General features: G+C 40.5%; 1 protein-coding gene across 2 annotated transcripts in view; it reads left to right on the top strand.

The window, feature by feature from the left end:
- Positions 1-22,991, top strand: part of dnah5l (dynein, axonemal, heavy chain 5 like) — a 207,067-nt gene that overhangs the window by 151,169 nt on the left and 32,907 nt on the right. For both annotated transcript variants that reach the window (XM_078162985.1, XM_078162984.1), the window contains 11 exons: positions 5,730-5,924; positions 6,027-6,182; positions 6,353-6,535; positions 10,117-10,287; positions 10,422-10,673; positions 10,899-11,025; positions 11,117-11,238; positions 11,320-11,469; positions 12,377-12,541; positions 13,691-13,908; positions 22,603-22,658. In XM_078162985.1, the coding sequence (XP_078019111.1) occupies positions 5,730-5,924; positions 6,027-6,182; positions 6,353-6,535; positions 10,117-10,287; positions 10,422-10,673; positions 10,899-11,025; positions 11,117-11,238; positions 11,320-11,469; positions 12,377-12,541; positions 13,691-13,908; positions 22,603-22,658 (1,795 nt within the window). The remainder of the gene's footprint in view (positions 1-5,729; positions 5,925-6,026; positions 6,183-6,352; positions 6,536-10,116; positions 10,288-10,421; positions 10,674-10,898; positions 11,026-11,116; positions 11,239-11,319; positions 11,470-12,376; positions 12,542-13,690; positions 13,909-22,602; positions 22,659-22,991) is intronic.

The raw sequence follows: 22,991 nt of genomic DNA, 5'->3' as shown, positions 1-22,991 counted from the left end.
CATACATATTCAAACACATGTAGAGACAGACACACACAACGTCCTTTCATCACAAATACCTCCCCAGCTCTATCACTCAGACTAACTACGTTTAGTAACAATAGCGCTTAGCTCAGGCATCACACAAAGAAACAACCTGATCTCACAGAAATACGTGAAATGACCACAATCTCTTAACACCGCATTCCGTGGTAGTGGCACGTAATGGGTTAAAATTACGTGCAGGTACCACGGAAACAATGCCAATGTAAAGTCAATTAGGATCCTTTGTAGTGGTGGACACACGGGCTGCATCCCAAGTCTCTTAAAATTACTGCTAACCACCTTATCTAGCCACCTTATCTAACTGTTTAGTCCCTCCCACTTAGGAAAACATGCAAGGAGTCAGGAGTTAGGAGTGATGAGTGAGGATTGCTGATTTGAGACATGAGACGGCCTTACTCTGAAGCGTCACGTAAAGTGACGTCCTTTTTCTAATGACAGCGGCACCAAGTCACATTATATTTGCTGATCAAAGCCGTAACCCCCACCCCCTGCCATCATGACTTTGGTCACACACTTTTGCATGTGTTACCATTGTTATTGAGTCATTTGCCGAAGTTTGGCGCAATTAAAGAACGGTCTGTAGCCCTGCCACTGTCACTGTGATGAGCATCATTATCATTATTATCATCATCATTATTATCACTATTATTAAATCCACTTGCCATCATTCAACAAGTCAGTTGCTGAGTGAATAAGACATATATCAGACCTGTCAGTCTACCTCAATCAATCAATTTTATTTATAAAGCCCAATATCACAAATCACAATTTGCCTCACAGGGCTTTACAGCATACGACATCCCTCTGTCCTAAGGACCCTCACAGCTGATCAGGAAAAACTCCCCAAAAACCCTTTAACGGGGAAAAAAACAGTAGAAACCTCAGGAAGAGCAACTGAGGAGGGATCCCTCTTCCAGGACGGACAGACGTGCAATAGATGTCGTACAGAACAGATCAGCATGATAAATTAACAGTAATACGTATGACACAATGAGACAGACACAGAGACAGAGAGAGAGAGAGAGAGAGAGAGAGAGATGCAGGACAGACGGTAATGACAGTAGCTTACAGCAACATTAATGAAAGTAATAATATTAATTAATATTAATAGGCTATTTAATATTACCTACAGGCTATTAAACATTCCACTCACATGACATGCAGGACAATTAATGATGGGCAAATGTGTTTGTGTGTGTGTGTGTGTGTGTGTGTGTGTGTGTGTGTGTGTGTGTGTGCATGTGCGCGTTTGTGTGTGTGTGTGTGTGCATGCGTGCGTGGTGTTATATCAACACGTGTGGTTCTGGAAATGAGCAGCTGCACATTTAACAGCTACACATCACAGACAGTCCGCTGAACAACGCAACGGGTTGTGAATGAAATAAACTTAATTACAACATGACAGTCTTGCACGAAATAATATCAACGTTACTCTTTGTAGTCACGTAGGCATGTGAATTACAGCGTTTCATTGCAAAGAATGCATGTAACGGGTACACTTGCGCTGTTTCTCCGCCATCTCGTTCAAATGAGACAGACGTAGGGGGCGGGTATTTATACGTCAGGGCCTCAAGCTGAAAAAGACTTCCTGTTAGGAACCTCTCGTGTTACCTTACTCATCGCACCTAACAGATCCCTCCTAACTCCTAACGCTAACTCCTTACTGGCAGGAATAAGAGACATGAGACGGCCTTAAAGATGGCGGACCTCAAACGACTTCCGGTTCAAGTCAGGAGTTTGGAGTTAGCAGTATAAAATAAGAGACTTGGGATGCAGCCACGGATTCCCTGGTTCAACAACGTCATGTCAACGTTGTTTTCCTCAATGATATCTTAAACATTTCTGTATACACACAAAAACACGGAAGTATCCTAGATAACTCAACAATATGATGTTAATATGATGGTTAATGTCAAGGCCTTACAATAAAATAAATGTATTTTGCCAGCTTTTGATAGCATAGGGCTATAAGAGCATTGTGCTGTTTTGTACTGTCTGTCTTCTGTGGGCTTCATCCATTTCAAATTGCCATCCGTCTGCCGCAACTGAATCCAAACACCACTATCTCTGTTAAGAAAAGTTTGTGTGTGTGTGTGTGTGTGTGTGTGTGTGTGTGTGTGTGTGTGTGTGTGTGTGTGCATCAAATCTTGTACCATGGCAACATGAACAGGATGAAGACGGGATGATCAAACTGGACTTTACATTTCACATCCCTCATTTAATCTCTGCACTTGTCCCTTTAATATTATTTCATCAAACTGGACTTTGTTTGGAGTTTGTGCATTGCATTCAGCTTCCACTGTTACACAATTTAATTATTTATGCACATTGTTGCTCTTGTCACCGTCATATATTTCATACACTTCATTTCTTTGTCCAAAGCGCAGACTGTATTTCCTTTGTGCAGTCAATATTTCATTTCACGTTTTATATACCATTTCCGGACTGTTAGGCTACTATTCCACTCTGTAAACAGATTTTGAAATTTCAATTTAATTTTGATATTATTTTTGCTTACTTCATTATTGTTATTATTGATTTTTATTCTTCTGTGTTGCATGTTTTTGGGAGCAGACACCAAGACACATTCTTTGTATGCTTGCATTGGCTAATATACAGATTCTGATTGAATGTATGTCATGCTGACATAAAATCCCAAAACCAAGAATCAATAAAGATACAAAAAAATCTCCAGGGTTGTGTAAATAGTAACCAATGCGTGAATGAGAATGGGTTGGTCATGTCAGCCCTAACCATAACCCAAGCACTTTATACCCTCCTCCATTGTCAGTAGTATTGTATTCTCTGAGGATGACTCATTTTAGTAACTATTTACAGTAAAAAAGAAAAAAACAAACAAAAAATCATTTTATACACTGGGCCTATAAAGTGCCCTCTGAAACTACACCTGGCATGGCTTGTGTCCAAAAAAAAAAAAAAAAAATCAAAACTTGTCGTAGAGCTAAACCACCAACCAAAATGATAATACATCATTGGAAAGGCCTCAACCTGGAGAGTAACATATGTCAGTATGAAGATTCTACATGGCTCCTGCTTTAAATTACTGACCTTTGAACCTTGACCTCAGTGCATGTTTGAAGGCTTATAATTCAGCAACAAAAGGGGGTACAGACATGGGACCAATTGTTATAGAGAGCTCTTGACCTCAACTATCATGTGAGTGTAGTCACCAACTGGGGGTGCTGTCAGATATGGGTAAAATATGGATAAAATTCATTTTCACCCATTTAAAAATTAGATATTTAAAATCTGATTACACAAATGTGTTTACCATCCCCTTAAAGTCCCCCTTAAAGTAGTTCTTCTGATTTGCAAAATAGGGTTCTAAATAGGGTTGTAAAAAGACATATCTACTGAATATATCAATATCTAGTAAAGCCAAACTAGTAATTACACTGCACCAAGATGAACTATGTTAAGAAAAAGTAAGGATGTTGTTAGATTTTAGATATTTAAGCTAGTACTCTAGAAACGGTGTTTTAGAAATGGTAGTTCTTCCGATTGTAGAGTTGTCAAATACGGTCGTAAAAAAGTTAATCTACTGAATATATCAAATATCTAGTACAACTGAACTATCATGTTATTATTGTTATTATTATTGATGGGAAATTATAAAAGGAATATATTTGCCATTTTAATAACGTAAGGGGAACAATTTATCCTCTAATAACTGTAATCTAACTACCTCATTACATCAAAATGACAGTTATATCACACACAATTCTGTGTTTTAGAGAACAAACAATCATAACTAATGCACTATAATAAATTCAGTCAAATGACGATAAAAATAGCGATAAAATAAAGTTTCTAAACTAGAAAACAACATTAACCACCACCCACTGCGTGACGTTGTTGAACCAGGGAGTTTGTGTGTGTCCACCACAACAAAGTATCCCAATTGACTTTACATTGGCATTGTTTCCATGGTACCGGCACGTAATTTTAACCTCTTAAGTGCCACCACCACAGAATGCGGTAGGGCTGCACGGTATTGGAAATGACATTGCAATTTATTTATTTTTTTCAATATATATATTACGATATTAAAAAATACAAGAATTTTCACCAGATGACTTGAATAGCTCTAATTGGAAAGAATTAGGTTGACTCACCATGACACCATTGTATTCATGTAATACCCTTCTATTACCAGGCTAAGGTCAATGATCTAACATGTCATACTCCAGTGTTTCCCCTACCATTATATTAGGGGGGCGCCCCCCCCCCCCCCCCCCCCCCCCCCCCCAACAGCACCCCCCACCCCCCCTGAAGGTCAAGTTAATTTTATTTTCTATATAGCACCAGATCACAACAGAAGTCATTTCATGTTACCTTGCCTATAGAACAGGTCTATACCATGTCCTTTTATTAAACAAACCAAATAGCCTTATGTTATTTATCTTATTTACACCACAGCATGTCATTTCTGTCTCTACATGGTCGTGCGTTTACAATTCTCCTCTGCTCTCTGTATCGCTCACACAGACAGGTGTGCACACACAGACACAGGTGAGTACACTAGAGCGTGGATCGGGCCGCATTTTCCTTATTGAACTCAACCCAAGAACGAGACAGTTATAACCGAGCCCAGCCCAAACCCGCAGCACGGCACTAATGGAGCGGAGCCTGTGTTGCGTTCAGGCGTTGTCACGTAAATAACAAATTCCAGCACTTAAATAGGCCATAGCACAACACAGCAGCATGTCAAGTGGGCCGACCCCAAGCAAAATTTTTGATTAGTTATCCGACCCCCCAGCAAGGGGTTCATCTGTGAATGAAGAAAATTGCTGGTATATAAAAGGGATCCAGGAGGCCATGTCTCCTGCAATGTGACTATCGCACATGCACACATTGCGATGGCGATGTTCAAACGATATATTGTGCAGCCCTAGAATGCGGTGTTAAGAGGTCGTGGTCATTTCACGTATTTTTGTGAGATCGGATTGCATAGAAATGTTTCAACTCTTGTCAATATGGACATGCTGCACATCTTGGTTCTGTTAGATTCTCCACAATTCTGTTATTAAATTCATCTTACTGACACCACGCAGCTGGCAGTTTAACTTACTGTATGCCGAATAGCAAAAGCATTTCAAAACAGAAGCTTTGGTTAGCCAGTTAGCCAAGGCCTACAACTAAGCATTGGATGTACAGCCCAACTGTAACTGCAACTTGACAGGTTAGTAGAGGCATACAGCCGTGAGGCGATAATTCTAGTATCTACTGCTGGATAAATACATTTCATTATATTTTTGTCTGTTTCTTTATGAGTGGTGAGTTTGACAAGACTCTGTTGTACTTATGGAATTACTCTGGACATGAACATTATTCTGAATTCATTAAGTGAGCTTTCATAATACAGATAATTCTACCACATTAGGTTCATGTCTGCCTGCTACTTAAATGTGAGCTTTGAGAATTTATGGTAAGTTAAACAAAGCAGGATAATACATAAAAATGTTTCCTATAAAGTTTTTACTAAATTTTCTTATTTGTGTTCAGTCAGAATAGACTATTATATTGTGATGTTTTACTGACCGTAAATGTCATACTTTAAGCCAAACTAATTAATTGAAGAGAAGTGTGAATCTTGGAAATGCAAACACCAAAATATTGTTGGTGCAGAACAGATGTGAGGAAGAAATTCTAATCTACTGCAGGACTTAAACGTGATTGGTCTGTTGGTGGACAACCCCACAGTGAGTGAGTGGAACCTGCAGGGTTTACCCAGCGATGACCTGTCCATCCAGAACGGCATCGTGGTGACAAAGGCGTCCCGCTACCCGCTGCTGATAGACCCCCAGGGTCAGGGCAAGACCTGGATCCAGAACAGAGAGAGAGACCAGCAGCTGCAGGTGAGGTCACAAAACGTCATGTTGAAACAAAACAAAGACACAGGAAGTCAAAATGAAACTGAATGTTCTCCTAATTGTTGGTTGTGTTCCTCTGTGTCCCAGGTGACGTCTCTGAACCATAAGTATTTCCGTTCCCACCTGGAGGACAGTCTGTCTCTGGGGTGTCCTCTGCTGCTGGAGGACATAGGAGAGGAACTGGACCCCGTCCTGGATAACATACTGGACAAAAACTACATTAAGTCTGGATCAACTTATAAAGTAGGAGATCTGTGAATTTTCCTTTTTCTCCTACATGAATTTAAGAAATATAGCAAAACATTTTAACTCACTCAACTGTCATATCAAATCTCTGTATATATTAAGTTTGATTATAGAAGAAAATAAACGTATCATTGCTTTGTTGATGTGAATTCGTCTTCCTCCCACAGGTGAAGGTGGGAGATAAGGAGGTGGATGTGATGAAGGGCTTCACGCTCTACATCACCACCAAGCTGGCCAACCCGGCATACAGTCCCGAGGTCAGTGCCAGGGCGGCTGTGGTCGACTTCACTGTCACCCAGCGAGGCTTGGAGGACCAGCTGCTGGGGCGAGTCATACTGCTGGAGAAACAGGTCACTACACCGAGCTGGCAGTAGCCAGTTAGCAAATTAGTTAGTTGGCTACGTAGGCCCATTTTTGTAAATACGATATCTCAAGCACAACTGTAGGAATTTCTTCAAATCTGGCACAAACATTCACTTGGATTCAATGATGAACTGATTAGATTTTGGTGGTCAAAGGTCAATAATCAGATCAAATCAAATTGGATCAAATATCTAATTGTATAAAATGATGAACTGATAACATTTTATATCCACAAGGCCAAAGGTCATCTTCACTGTGACATCATAATGTTCTGCAAAAATACTTTTCTAGCTATTACTTTGCGTCATCTCACCATATCACAAGAACAGAAAGGGATAAGGTGGGTGTCCACCTTGGAACTGTGCTTATTGTTTAGATCTTCTGAAGCTTCTTTGCAGCAACATCCATATTTGAAGCACTGCCAACTGTCATGGCTACATATGAGTCTGGACTGACATGGATGTAAACTGTAACTGAAACCTGACTGGTTCGTGGATTCATAAACCATGAGGCAGTGATTTTAGTTTCTGTTTGTCTGTTCACATTATCTTTTAAATATGGCAAATATCAGCTTCCAGTGTGAACTGGTCATGGTTCTGAACTGACCTGAATGAGCAAAGAACAATAACAAAGACTTTACATGTAGCACACTGTTGTATAGATTTAAACATGGAAGCCAGTTTCATTTATAAGTTGATATGCAGTGAATGTCAGTGAATTTGTGAGCCTGTGTTGCCAGATTTACAGTAATTATCGTATTTGTACAATAATTTTGCCCTCTGTACGAAGTACGATAAATAATGCCAAAAGTGCCATAATGTACACGAATTTGACCATTTTGTGACACTTACAATTAGAAACTGGTTTGAGTCTGCGCTGTCTCATTTTAATTGATTTCCTGACATGATCAGGAGAGCAAAATATGGATCCTGCATCTGTGTGACCTCTTTCCAAACAATCATTCTTGTAGGACGACTGTTGTCAGAGCTTGAACTTTGTCTCTAAGGTGCTGTGTTCCAGTCCAGGTGTTTGGAATGCATCAGTAAACCCAGTCATTTATGTATTTAGGTTAGTCAATGGCCTTTACTGTTCTCATGCAGAATATGAACAGACTTCCAGTTGTGCTGTCTTGCATGAAAAATAGTTAGCTGCTTCATAGTAAAATTGTCAGACTGATTGATGCACTCATGGACTCATACAACCCTCTTATTATAGCTACATCAGCTTGCTTTAAGAAAATGATGTCTGTAGAATCGTAGTCTGTTTGTAAAACTTCAAGCCTGTTTGTTCTTGTGGTTATGACTTTACTTAAGATACAATAATTTTAAGCATCTGCTACCCTAGTTCAGCATTTCCGATTGATGGCACAGCATCTGTACGGAGGCGTGTATGGATATGGAGTAGGAGTCAGGAGTGGTGGGATAATGACATGGTGCTTCACTGAAACAAGAGTTTATCCATAATTTCGGGGTGTCAGGGGCTACTTTAAATTACATCTGCCAGCACCTCTCCACAAAAATTCTCAAGCCAAAAAAACTTGGTCGCATATAAGTCACATGATATCACATGACTGTTCAGACTGAAGTCGCTTTGCAAATATCAGACCTGTATCTGTTTTTTTTTTAACCTTTATTTTAGGATTTTCGATATTAAACAAATGCTTACTTCATCATTGCAACAACTCAGCAACAAATATCTTTACAGGTAGAAAAACAAAAAAAACATGTCCAAGGACAACATCCATGCATATTCACAGCGATAGGGGTTATACTGCTACTCAGTGAGACCAGTACAATCAACTAGCCTTGAGATAGTCAAGTACAGGGCTCCAAACTCTGAAATTCTGACAAATATTTGAGTCCTATTCTTATTAGAGAACCTTAACCTTTCTAAGTCCAGTACATTCACCAGCTGTCTTTTCCACATACCATATGTTGGTGCACAGAATGACTTCCACATAAGTAGAATAAGTTTCCTTGCCACAACCATACCAAATGAAACAGCCTGATTGCCTGCCAAAGGTAACACACTTGTGGCAGTTAAGACAGCAACTAGTAGGCTAAGTTACCAGTTCTTCTTAATGCATTAGAGAGACATTCAAATATAGCCTGATTGTCAGACTGAAGCTGCCAGAACCTTCAGTCTGACATTGCCTCCATTGAAGGCGATTTACAAGGGGGAGGGAATTTGATTTTTCCCTAACCAATCAGTAGAGGTCAACAACTCACCCAGAATCTGACGTCATTAGTATCCATGCCTCGGGGGTGCCGAAAACAAGCGAGCATTGCCCGTTTAAAATGTCTCCATCATCGTGCATGCCCAGCTGCATCGCCGTTAAATCCAGTTTAGCAGCTTCCTTAATTTGGTCCTCCATTAACGCGAGTAGTGGCAAAATACCTCGATAGCATTGTTAATGTGGTCTGTAGGATCTGTAGCGGTCGCCATTGTTGCTATCCTCACCAGTTACCCACCGGCGTACAGCTTGACATCAGCATGGCGCTGATTGGCTAATCGCTAGACCCGCCCCCACCCCCGGCGTTCATTGGTCTGTCCATCGTTTGGACGAGATAAATCGCAAATTCATTGCAGTATGCCAGACCAGAGATGCAAGCCTCCTCAGTTGAGTGGGTGGGGTCTATGGTCTGGAACCAGGCTAATTCAAATAGACTCTTCCAATAAGTAAACAATTTCCAACATGTCCAAAGAGAACATGTTAATTTCCCGTTTGCCTCTTTACACCTTCTACAGAGAAGGGAAACTTATGAAAGCTGCCCAAATCAGATATGAAAAGATCACATTCCATGTGATGTGTGCTTGTCACACTGTATGAAAAAAACAAAAACAGATCTAAGTCACATATGAGCAAACAAAACTCATTTAGGCAACTTTTGCATGCAGTCTGAACATTGCCTTGTTTGACACCTAAATAGCCACTATTTTTTATTAATTAATGTTTTTAATAAACATCAAAAACATGCTCTTAGAGTCAGCTTTAATTATGTATTCCATTATTTTGGGTTATTTTGCATTTGTGAATATGTTTAAAAATAATAAGGACTGGAAAATAATTGAATCCAGTGATCCAATGAAAGCAATTTGCATCAAAAATTGCACCCGTTTATCAGTCCGATGTTTCAGCTGATACCAAAAAGGTAAACAAAAACACACACATCCAGATAATGAACACTAGTTGCTGGACAAGAGATCATGCAAAGACAAAAAAAAGTCAGTCTGCACACTAGACTAGTCTCCCATGAATATTTAATTGATTTTAATTAAACAGAGCATAGTGTGCAGACTCTGTTTTTCCATCCTCAGCTGATACCATAAACTCTGTAATCAGTGTGATTGTTAGCTTGAATTCAACCTTCCTTTCCCTATAAGAAGGATTTATGTCTACTGAGGTATCAGTATATTTGTACATTCAGGATAAACTGTGTAACAATGTAAAAAGCATGACTTTTAATCATAAATTAATGCCTGTGCAGTGACACCTACTCAAGTCCAAAACTTAAACCCTCTACGTAAATACATAAATCTGAAGCGTCTAACCTGTGGGTCCCTTTAGGAGTTGGAGGCGGAGCGAGTGAAGCTCTTAGAGGAGGTGACAGCCAACAAGAGGAAGATGCAGGAGCTGGAGGACAGTTTGCTGTTCAGGCTGACCAGCACCCAGGGGTCCTTGGTGGAGGACGAGTCTCTGATAGAGGTTCTGAGGGTCACCAAAACCACTGCTCAGGAGGTACTGCTCCCTGTCCACCCTCTGTTTTAATGTCCCTTTTCCTCCGTCATCCAACACAAAATAAAGCAAGGTCTCGCTGACTGAAGAACAATAACTAAAGATGAACAAAACAATCTGGTCTACTTGTCTTCAAGGTGAGTGAGAAGCTGTCAGTTGCAGCAGAAACGGAGGTGAAGATCAACCAGGCCAGGGAGGAGTACCGGCCGGTGGCCACCAGGGGCAGCATCCTCTACTTCCTGATTGTGGAGATGTCGCTGGTCAACGTTATGTACCAGACGTCTTTGCGTCAGTTCCTGGGGCTGTTTGACTCGTCCATGCAGAACTCTGCCAAGTCGCAGGTCACCTCCAAACGCATCAGCAACATCATCAACTTCCTCACCTACCAGGTGCTGCTCACCAGCAAGACCTTTAGTCCAAACCAAACATGTGACCTGTAAACCATCCAGAGATGATCAAATCTGCAATTAGTTATTTGTTGGCGGTGATTCTGACCTTTTTATCTGTCCAGTCATCACTCACTATGGCAACCCGAGCCTATAGAAGTATGCTGTGATTTAGGTTTTGATTGGATGTGCAGTATCCTGCTGACTACCTGTTTGTCCCTCCCTCAGGTGTACTGTTACACAGCCAGGAGTCTGTATGAGGAACACAAACTGCTTTTCACTTTGCTGTTGGCTCTAAAGATCGACCTCCAGGCCAGAAACATCTCGCACCCCGAAGTGCTCACCTTTATCAAAGGTCACACATTTATCTTCTTCCTCCTCCTCTCTCCATTCTTTTCTTTTCTTGACTTACTCAAGTCATTTGACAGTAAATGCTATCTCCATAGGCGGAGCCTCTTTGGATCTGAACTCTGTAGAATCCAAACCACGGCGCTGGATCCTAGATCAGACCTGGCTCAACCTGGTGCAGCTGTCCAGCCTGCTGCCGTTCACCCAGATCCTGACCCAGGTAGAACCCGGGTGTGTTAACATTGGAGCAGGTAAATCTGGAACACATAGACCTACAGCAGTTATGTTTTCGTGTGTCCAGGTGAGCCAGAACGAGCGTGCCTGGAGGACATGGTTTGACCATCCAACGCCAGAGGATGCAACACTGCCTGATGGGTATGAGGAAAAGCTCAACACCTTCCGGAAGCTTCTGCTCATCCGGAGCTGGTGTCCCGACAGAACCACCGCTCAGGTCTGACTGCGAAACACTGAAGTATATAAATAACAGCAAGGCAAATATAACTAAGACCATACCACTGCTTAATTCATTTGAGTTTATACTCAAATGTAGGGATTGAACCAATATGTATAGTGGAAGTGTTCATTAATCATTAAATCACAAGCGAGAAATTTATTTTTAGAATAAGAAAAACCACACTATCTTTTCTGCTGAAGTCTCCTTCTTATCTAACTTACAAACATGAACACATATCTTGTCCTGCACCTTAGCATGTTGAACGATCCATCAAATAAACATTAACTGGGGAAAAAGTGCTCTGTTGATGTCAGTTTGCAGGCTGCAGACTGCTAAATGAGCTGCTCAGTTGCACTTTAAACAGCATGTAAACGTACCTGCAAATGTCACATCAGGCAGTTTAGATGCTGGTGTGGTCCTTATTCTTCAATACCACAAACAACACTCTGTCTGCCCATGACATGTATGCTACAGCACAAGTTTGTTTACTTTGTCGTGTTCCCTACACCGGCACTCTCTAGGTCCCTACAGTGTAACACTGGCACTCTCTAGTTCCCATCAATGTAACACCGGCACTCTCTAGGTCCCTACAGTGTAGCACTGGCACTCTCTAGTTCCCATCAATGTAACACTGGCACTCTCTCCTTTCCTACAATGTAACACAGGCATTCTCTCGGTCCTACAATGTACCGCTTGGACTCTCTAGTTTCTTACATTATGACAGCAGCTCTCTCTCATTCCTTACAGTGAAACACCTGTACTCTCTAGTTCCCTACAGTGTGACGCCAGCACTCTTTTGTTCCCTGCAGTGTGACGCCAGCACTCTTTTGTTCCCTGCAATGTGACGCTAGCACTCTGGCAGTGAGAATGAAATAGTGTGTGTATTTGTGTGTGTGTTGACCAGGCGCGTTGCTACATCTCGGACTCTCTGGGTCAGCAGTATGCTGAAGGTTTGGTTCTGGACTTGGACGCCATGTTGGCAGAGAGCGACAACAGGACGCCGATGGTCTGTCTGCTGTCGATGGGCTCTGATCCAACTGAAAACATAGAGAGGCTGGCCAAGAACAAGGTGCATGAATGGGATGGATGAATGCAATGGGTGGAGAGATAAAGATTAATGTGGAAAATAAATCAGTGGATGGAGGAAACATAATTGATGGGAGGATGAAGGGTTGGGATATTTAAATACGGGAAATTACAATAGATGGGTGCAATAGGAGATAATGAATTGATCAGGGAAAGGGGGGAGCATTAAAAAAACATATAGATAATCAGATAATGGACAGAAATGCATGAAGGGATTGAGAGATGGATGTGGGTGGATGGAGACAGAGAAGATAGAGGAAGTATTGATGATGATTAACAGTTAATGGATCAATAAATCGATAGAAGTTGGGTAGGATATAAATATAATCTGTGTACCCTTCGTTCTTTCGTTTTTCCGTTTCAAAACCAAATCAGAAAAACAATCTAACTTTTCTGTTTTAAAACCAGAACAGAAAAACGGGAAAACGGAACAACAGAAATCCCACATTTCGTAGTTGTTTTTTTGTTTTAAAATTAAAACAGAAGAACGTGAAAATTAAGTTTTTAATTTCTTTGTTTTGTTGTTGTGATATTTGGATAAATTCGGGGAATGCTGGGAGATCTGCGGAGGAACTTTTGAACTTCACAGAGGAGCGCTCCATTCTCAACTACTTGTAGCCTAGTTATGGCCACACTTCTGTTTTAATTTTAAAACCAAAACACAACTACAAAACGTGTGATTTCTGTTGTTCTGTTTTCCCGCTTTTCTGTTCTGGTTTTAAAACAGAAAATCAAGATTGTTTTCTGATTTGGTTTTGAAACGGAAAAACGAAAAAGAACGAAGGGTACACTGATTAAATATGGCTCATTGTAGTCACTCTTAAGTCCTGTGATTTTTATTAGTATTTTTGAATATCAAAAAACAGGTGAAAAGCTGCTTTAAAATGTCAATAATTCAAAATACTTCAAATCAAAGTTTGACTTGGAAAACCCATCATCCATTGACTCTTTTATTACCAAAAGCCTAAAAATTGGTTCAGACTGAGATCCTGCTTTTAAAAGACCTGGATGTCTGAAAATAGCGAAACCCTAACCCTAACACCAAGTCTTAGATATATAAAAATATGGATGAGTAGGTTGAACATAGATGGATATGAGAATGAGAACAGATGGATGCACTCTCTGCCTGCAGGGGGCACCGTGCCGTCCCATTTCCATGGGGCAGGGCCAGGAGATTCACGCTCGCAGGCTATTGGCCAACAGCATGACGGATGGCGGCTGGCTCCTCCTCCAGAACTGCCACCTGGGACTGGACTTCCTGGACGAGCTGCTGGAGACAGTCACCGCAGCAACCCCAGAGAGCGTGCACAAAGGTTTCCGAGTGTGGCTGACAACCGACGTGCACCCAAAGTAAGACACAACGAAACCCTGCTGGCGTACTCTGGAAGTTGCAGTGTTCATCACACCAGAACTAATAACACACTAATGATGATAGATGATAGATATAGGATTCATACTTCCCGGTCAGTAGGTGTCGCACTCACACTCGCCCGCTCTTGCTCCACTCTTCAGTTCTGTAGGTTGCCAGGTTCGTAAACGACAGACACTGGAGACAGCGATGTCAAGTGAAGAGTCTTTTGTGGAACACTAATTAAAAAATAATAATAATAATAAATCATGAATCCTCTCTTGTGCGCCCTGTAACACACTGTAACAATCTCTGTAAAGCATTTTTAGCTGTACTCGTCACTAATGCTAACGTAATTAGTCAATTAGGATCCTTTGTCGTGGTGGACACACGGATTCCCCATAGACAGTATAAAATAATGGACGTAGTCACCGTGACGTCATCCATCCGTTTCTGAAGAGTGGATATGAAGCTCAAAATACTCCGCTCTGGACGTTGCCATCTTGGCAGTGCCTGACTCCGCCCAACTCCCGGACAATCAAAAATGGGCAAAGAGGCAGGCCGAAGGAAGCCTGGTTGCTTAAACACGCCCACCTCGCTCGGCGCTGCTAAGTTAGCTAAGGCTAACAAGCTAGGCTAAGAAGCTACGCTACTTTGGCAAGCCCTGCTAGCTCTCTCACAAAACTTGAGGTAAGTTGAGTTTAGCTGAAACTAACGTTATACAACAAACCTTGAAACAATGATTCAGCTGTTATCTTAAAAAAAAACGTTTCAACTTTTTTTTAAATATATAACGCTAATTTTTTATTACACTCATTTTACTTTCATATGCACAGTGTGGAGCACTGGTGACAGCTACAGTGGTGGAAAAAAGTTTTCGGACACCCCATGCATTTGTGAAATATTGCATTAAGAATCACTCTTAGGTCTTCAAGTGCAATTTCTTTTAGTACAGTCACAGCCAAAATACTAAATAAATCCTAAAAAAGCCATTAAAAACTTAAAATTGATTGGTTCCATAAAAATACATAAAAAATTTTGAGTATTGGGTCATTTTGGTACCAGTGATGAAGGTCGTTCTTTTTATTAAAAGACACAATTTTTGTTGCCAAGCTTCGTGTCTACATAAAGTTAGCACATTTGAAAGTTCTTCAGACACAAAAATGGCTAAAACAAGGAACCTAACACAGGAAACATGCCTGAAGATAAAGATTCTCAGCCAGGAAGGGTACAGCTGCCGCCAGATAGCCAGGAAGTGCAGATGCAGTCCTTCAGCAGTTGGATACACTCTGCAGAAATACAGGCGAACCAACAGCTTGGAAGACAAACCAAGATCTGGGCGTCCAAGGGTTTCTTCAGCAAGAAATGACCGCATCCTGATTCGCATGTGCAGGCAAAACCGCCGAATGACATCACAGGAGCTTCAGCAGCAGTGGTCAAACCAAACTGGTGTCCAGTGTTCCACCCGCACTGTACGTGGCCGACTTTTAGATCATGGCTTAAGGTCCTACAAGGCTATCAAGAAGCCCCTGATCAATGAGAGACAGAGGTTAGCCCGGCGTCGTTGGGCCCAGGCACACAAGAACTGGACAGCCAGGAATTGGAAGAAGATTTTGTGGTCAGATGAGTCCAGTTTCCAGCTTTATCTTCCTCCTACTAATGTGAGGGTACGCAGAAGGCCAGGCGAAGCATTATCTCCAGCATGTACAGTACCTACTGTCAAGCATGATGGAGGCAGTATCATGGTTTGGGGATGCATGAGTGCTGCTGGTGTTGGTCATCTCACTGTCTGTGATGGCACATTGAACTCTACTAAGTATTGTACCATTCTCGAAACCCACATGCTCCCTTCTGCGCGTGCACTGTTCCGTCGAGGTAAAAACTGGATGTTTCAACAAGATAATGCCCCTTGCCACACATCCAAGGCCAGTAGAACTTGGCTGCAGGAGCACAGTATCCAGGTCTTAGAGTGGCCAGCTCAATCCCCGGACATGAGCCCCATTGAAAATCTGTGGTGGATTATCAAAAGGTCTGTTTCAAAGCATAAACCAAAGAATTTAGAAGAATTAAAAGCAGTAATTCAAGAAGAATGGGACAAGATTACCCCTCAACAGTGTGAAAGGCTCGTGGGGAACATGCCAGCCAGGATTAGAGCTCTACTACGTGCCAATGGCAGGACTACTAAATATTAATTTGATGATGTGATGGTTTATTTATTTTTTGTTCAGTTTTGAACACATTCTCTGTTATTTGTTGACTTTGATACCGACAATGTTGAGAACTGACATATTGAAACTGTCAATATTTTTCCTACTCCCTGCGAGGAAGAGCAGCACCAGATGTCCTCATCATCCACTGTGGCGGCAGTGACATGAGGAAGGTCAGCAGTGTCAAGCTGGTCAGCATGATGAAGGAGGACCTGCACCAGCTTCACCTCCAGTATCCTGGCATTAAGATAATATTTTCTTCATTGGCCCAAAGGTGTAGGTAGGAGGCTGGTGGCAATCCAGCAAAGATTGATAAGGCCAGGAAATGTGTTTACAGTTAGAAATTATATGTTTTTAAGTAAATTAGTTAATTGTCTTAAAGACCACCTCCAAATGCAGTGAACTGCTTACTGTTGGCAGTGTCACTGCTTTTGAATTGGGCCTTTAGGACACATTTTGTTAGGCCTGATCATAGCCCAGGCTGTCATGGCTAATGTTGAGTTTTTGATATTCATCTATAACTTGTTTAAAACTTCAATAAATTCTATTTATATTTGCACTCCTTTTGTCTTTGTTACTGACTGAATGTTGTATTTCACAATCAAATCTGACTGTCAATTGAAAGGGCAAACAAATCATACACTACAGACAAAACATTAAGCATTAATGTTTAACATTGTCACTGACAAAAAATTAAGCAGTCCATTTCTGTGTGGGCCTGATTATTTTAACTTTGTACTAGAAGATAACTAAGCACCTTACACCCAGCAGCAGAGCCTGAGAAGATTTTGGAGAGTAACCTTTGTTTGCTGCTCTGTTAGAAGTCTAGTTTTAACACAGAAGAATGTGACTGGATAAAAGGGTTCAAAGTGAAAAACAAAGAATTCGCTGGACACAATAGTTTTGAAGCCCCCAAGGAGGTATCACTTGTTCACTATTTTGCCAACTCTGAGAGGGTCTTCTTCAGGCAAAGGTATTGTGACTTTTTTGTAGTGAGGCAAACAGAAAGATAATCAGCCAATTATGTGTTGTTTTTTTTTAGCCTCACTATATAAGCCTCAATACCGAGCAATACCCACAGAACCTTCTCATATGTCACAACGTCACAAATAAATAATACCTCCTACGGGACTTAAAACTATTCAGTGTGCAGATATTTCCTTGTTTTTCACAAAAGGAGAATCGTTTCTCAGTGAATTTTCTTCATTTGTCTTAAAGAAATGTCCAAACAAAACCAGCACATAACATCAGCTTTTCATTTTTTTTTTTTTACATTCTGCTAAGACAAATGCAAACTTGGGTAAATGTTAAGACATAAATGAAAACATTAAGATACCATTAATAACGATTATATTTTGTTAATGGTTTAAATCACCACTATATTTCCAATCATCACAGGAAACTGATGAAAGACAGCTTTCAGAAAATTTGCTTTTACTCTAAAGTAAATTTTGTCTGATCCATTTTATATAGCAAAAGTTATAACCATTACACAAACACTTTAACAAAATTAAGTCAGAGCTTGCATTCATGAAATCATCACTATTAAAAGGTTACAAAAAGTACACATGAAATAAATGAAAAGATTTATAACAGTGATTATAAAACCTATGGATTAGGACCCAGTGTCATAATTTGCAAAATCTTAATTTCTTGTGAAACAACCTCTTTACTGTGGAGTAAATATCACATTGGTCGAGGCGTTGTAACTTTCCTCAAGAGTCCTACATGAGAGAAAGATGACAGGTTAAAAACACAGGTTGAAAACATTGACAACAGCCTGTCTTGGTTAAAAGCCCACTCACCACCAAAATGATCTTATTGCTGAGTAAGTGGCTGTCATTCATAAAATAGTTTTGTGTTTAGGTTCTGTAGATATTTGACCTTATATTTGAATGTGATTTTAAATTTAACTGTACTATCAAGACAACTGGAATATGAATGTACAGTATGCAATTCATCCACATTAAAATTGTTGCTATCAAAAGGAAACTGAACTGTTACCAAAGCTCACTGCCATTGTGGAATCATGCTATGTTCGGCTGTCTCATTATGAGAATATTTTTTCCATTGGTTTTTCACAGACTGTATGTGGGGAAAAAGGTAGTAATTCTCACTTTGATAAAGGGTCTTTGCATAAAAGGCACTAAAATTATTATATTGTACCACAGTAGCCAGAACTATAACTATAATATTATTACTTTCAATAATGTTGTTGTAAGCTACTGTCATTATCTACATCTCTCTCTCTCTCTCTCTCTCTCTCTCTCTCTCTCTCTCTCTCTCTCTCTCTGTCTCATTGTGTCATGCGGATTACTGTTAATTTATTATGCTGATCTGTTCTGTACGACATCTATTGCGCGTCTGTCCGTCCTGGAAGAGGGATCCCTCCTCAGTTGCTCTTCCTGTGGTTTCTACCGGTTTTTTTCCCCGTTAAAGGGTTTTTTTGGGGAGTTTTTCCTTATCCGCTGCGAGGGTCATAAGGACAGAGGGATGTCGTATGCTGTAAAGCCCTGTGAGGCAAATTGTGATTTGTGATATTGGGCTTTATAAATAAAATTGAATTGAATTGAATTGAATAAAATGTTAAAGTCGGTAAATACATGTCATGTTCCTTGATTGATAAAATCTTCATTTGGCCTTTTGCATCATGGCAACACTAAACTGCACTGGTGTGTCAGTAATTTCACCTTATCAGGAATAGTACAGAGCAAGCTGTGCCCTAATCGAGTACTTAGTAATGTATGACAATTAGTAATTTATGTAATGCATTTAAATGTATAATGGACAATAATTCATCATTTTAAACTAATAAGTTTCTTGACTCTTTGTGAGGTACTGTATAAAAAAAGGTGTCTTTATCCTGGAGTCAGTGCTGAAGTGATGACTCTCAAAGTGTTCACTGCAAGACAGGAAGTCTTGTTCGGAGTCCAGTTCTGTCTCCTCGTGTTGAGTGTCCACTGGTCCAGTCTCTCTGGATCACCTAGAGGAAAACTTTACACAGACAAATAGATATTAAAAGTAATATATGTGTTAGGTTACCTACTTCACAGACACCTTTACATGCAAACAATACAACTTAACTTACTTCAATGTTCAACAGATCATAATCAATTTATTTTAGCAAAAAAAAAAAGGTGGTGGCCATCACAGTCCTCATATTCTGTCTGTGCATTATCTATTGTTGTGTAACTACGCGCCTACAGGCCTGTATCATACACTAGTCTTCTTAATATTTTATATGTGACAGTCAAATGTCACATTAGTTTTTTTTAATCACGTTACACACCTTATTGTAATTTCACACAGTTCGCCACTTTTTAATTTACATAACGTTACACAAGTATAGCCTTAATGTTACGTTAACGTTACACTGCTTATATGACAACATTAATATTGCAACACGTTAGCTAACTAACGTGGTGGACCTTTATTTTCAAACCTCACACAGCCTCAGCCTTTTGTTCAAAATATTCTCTCCCTAAATGCCTAAATCCTAACACTGCTCTGTCAGGCTCTGACTTCGATGCATTCCCGGACTGGCGTCTTGCTCGAACGCTAACCGTTAGCTGGCTGGTTAGCTAGTTAACGAGCTAAGCTTGTGTTGCATTGTCTGTGGCTCTGTAACTTGGTGTGGATGTTGCTGCTGTGATACAGGTCACACTTGAAAATGAGACCTCTGGTATCAACTTGATTTTACATGTATTAAATAAAGGCTTAGTAATATAAGAATAAGCTGACAAGCTAGGTGGTGACCGCAGACACCGATACACGCCGCTGACAAGCTAGGTGGTGACCGTAGTGACCGCAGACACCGATACCCGCTAATTAGTGCTAACATATAAACATAAATAAAATAACACTAGAATTTCCGAATTTCACTTACCGAAAAACCTGGAGCACAGACTTCTTGGACGGTCTGTTGGTATAATTAATCGAACAGCAAGCCATATTACTCCAATATTTGCCTGAAAAAATATCCAAAAGGCACAAACACGGCTGAGAGGACAGGTTCAATGCCTTGAACATGGGCACGAATTGGCTGACAACGGCTAGTTAGCATGCTAGTTAGCATGCTAGTTAGTTTTTTACGACACTATTTGACAGCTCTACAACCGGAAGAATCACAGTCCCAAATACGCCGTTTCTAGAGCTAAAATATCTGAAATTAACCATCATCCTTACTTTTTCTTACCAATTTCATCTAGGTGCAGTGTCATTACTAGTTCGGCTTTACTAGATATTAGATATATTCAGCAGATATATCTTTTTACAACTCTATTTTACAACAAGCCACAAAAAACTAACGTTACCATCCCAAAAACACAGTTTCTAGAGTATTAGGTAAAATATCTGAAATTAGCCGACATTTTAACTTTTTCTTAACATAGTTCATCTAGGTGCAGTGTAATTACTAGTTCGGCTTTACTAGATATTAGATATATTCAGCAGATATACAGTTTGGACACACCTTCTCATTCAATGCGTTTTCTTTATTTTCATGACTATTTACATTGTAGATTCTCACTGAAGGCATCAAAACTATGAATGAACACATGTGGAGTTATGTACTTAACAAAAATAGGTGAAATAACTGAAAACATGTTTTATATTCCAGTTTATTCAAAATAGCCACCCTTTGCTCTGATTACTGCTTTGCACACTCTTGGCATTCTGTGGATGAGCTTCAAGAGGTAGTCACCTGAAATGGTTTTCCAACAGTCTTGAAGGAGTTCCCAGAGGTGTTTAGCACTTGTTGGCCCCTTTGCCTTCACTCTGTGGTCCAGCTCACCCCAAACCATCTCGATTGGGTTCAGGTCCGGTGACTGTGGAGGCCAGGTCATCTGCCGCAGCACTCCATCACTCTCCTTCTTGGTCAAATAGCCCTTACACAGCCTGGAGGTGTGTTTGGGGTCATTGTCCTGTTGAAAAATAAATGATTGTCCAACTAAACGCAAACCGGATGGGATGGCATGTCGCTGCAGGATGCTGTGGTAGCCATGCTGGTTCAGTGTGCCTTCAATTTTGAATAAATCCCCAACAGTGTCACCAGCAAAACACCCCCACACCATCACACCTCCTCCTCCATGCTTCACAGTGGGAACCAGGCATGTGGAATCCATCCGTTCACCTTTTCTGCGTCTCACAAAGACACGGCGGTTGGAACCAAAGATCTCAAATTTGGACTCATCAGACCAAAGCACAGATTTCCACTGGTCTAATGTCCATTCCTTGTGTTTCTTGGCCCAAACAAATCTCTTCTGCTTGTTGCCTCTCCTTAGCAGTGGTTTCCTAGCAGCTATTTGACCATGAAAGCCTGATTCGTGCAGTCTCCTCTTAAAAGTTGTTCTAGAGATGGGTCTGCTGCTAGAACTCTGTGTGGCATTCATCTGGTCTCTGATCTGAGCTGCTGTTAACTTGCAATTTCTGAGGCTGGTGACTCGGATGAACTTATCCTCAGAAGCAGAGGTGACTCTTGGTCTTCCTTTCCTGGGTCGGTCCTCATGTGTGCCAGTTTGGTTGTAGCGCTTGATGGTTTTTGCGACTCCACTTGGGGACACATTTAAAGTTTTTGCAATTTTCCGGACTGACTGACCTTCATTTCTTAAAGTAATGATGGCCACTCGTTTTTCTTTAGTTAGCTGATTGGTTCTTGCCATAATATGAATTTTAACAGTTGTCCAATAGGGCTGTCGGCTGTGTATTAACCTGACTTCTGCACAACACAACTGATGGTCCCAACCCCATTGATAAAGCAAGAAATTCCACTAATTAACCCTGATAAGGCACACCTGTGAAGTGGAAACCATTTCAGGTGACTACCTCTTGAAGCTCATCCAGAGAATGCCAAGAGTGTGCAAAGCAGTAATCAGAGCAAAGGGTGGCTATTTTGAAGAAACTAGAATATAAAACATGTTTTCAGTTATTTCACCTTTTTTTGTTAAGTACATAACTCCACATGTGTTCATTCATAGTTTTGATGCCTTCAGTGAGAATCTACAATGTAAATAGTCATGAAAATAAAGAAAACGCATTGAATGAGAAGGTGTGTCCAAACTTTTGGCCTGTACTGTATATCTTTTTACAACCCTGCTGCGTTAGTTAGCAAACATTAGCTTACCTGTCCAGAAGGAAAGTGGCAGCCTCTGCGTGGCTTTTTAGCCCTTTTTCTGCCTTCAGCTGACACCAACGATCAAAAGCTGAACCAGTGTTGATTCTGGTTTTGCTTCTCTGTCGGTCGGCTAGAATTTGCGACGCATAGCACTGGGACAATTATTTCTCTACTGTAATTATTTTTTTCAGGAAAATATAGACTTTAATTCTACACTTTTCTAGACGTTCTATGGATGTATTATTGTTTTTTTAAATATTCGTTTTGATGAAAAAGCTATACATATGACCTTTAACTGTAGTGGAGTCCTGGACATCTGTAATTTCACTCTGTGTGTGTGTGTGTGTGTGTGTGTGTGTGTGTGTGTTTGTGTACAGATTCTCCATCACCTTCCTTCAGTCCTCCATCAAGTTCACTAATGAACCTCCTCTTGGTAAGAAACTCTTTATCTAGTTCAGAAACCCAAATCTTCACCTGATCATCTTCCCCAATCCTAAGCCCTGCTCCTTCATTTTATTTTTTATACTTTAGCAGATGTGGGTAGTATGGAAGCCCATTTCCACCACTTGATGGAAAAAATAAGATCTAATAAGTCAAAATAATGAGATACTAAGTCAAAATAATGACTTACTAAGTCAAAATAATGAGATACCAAGTCAAAAATAATGAGATACTAAGTCAAAATAATGACTTGCTAAGTCAAAATAATGAGATACCAAGTCCAATAATGAGGTGAATGAGTACAGTTACAGCCTTCGACAATCCA

The sequence above is a fragment of the Epinephelus lanceolatus genome, chromosome 20 (assembly GCF_041903045.1).
Source record: "Epinephelus lanceolatus isolate andai-2023 chromosome 20, ASM4190304v1, whole genome shotgun sequence".
In the NCBI taxonomy this organism is placed as follows: Eukaryota; Metazoa; Chordata; class Actinopteri; order Perciformes; family Serranidae; genus Epinephelus; species Epinephelus lanceolatus.
The sequence above is the reverse complement of the archived record's forward strand: the minus strand, read 5'-3'. Positions and strand labels throughout refer to the sequence as shown.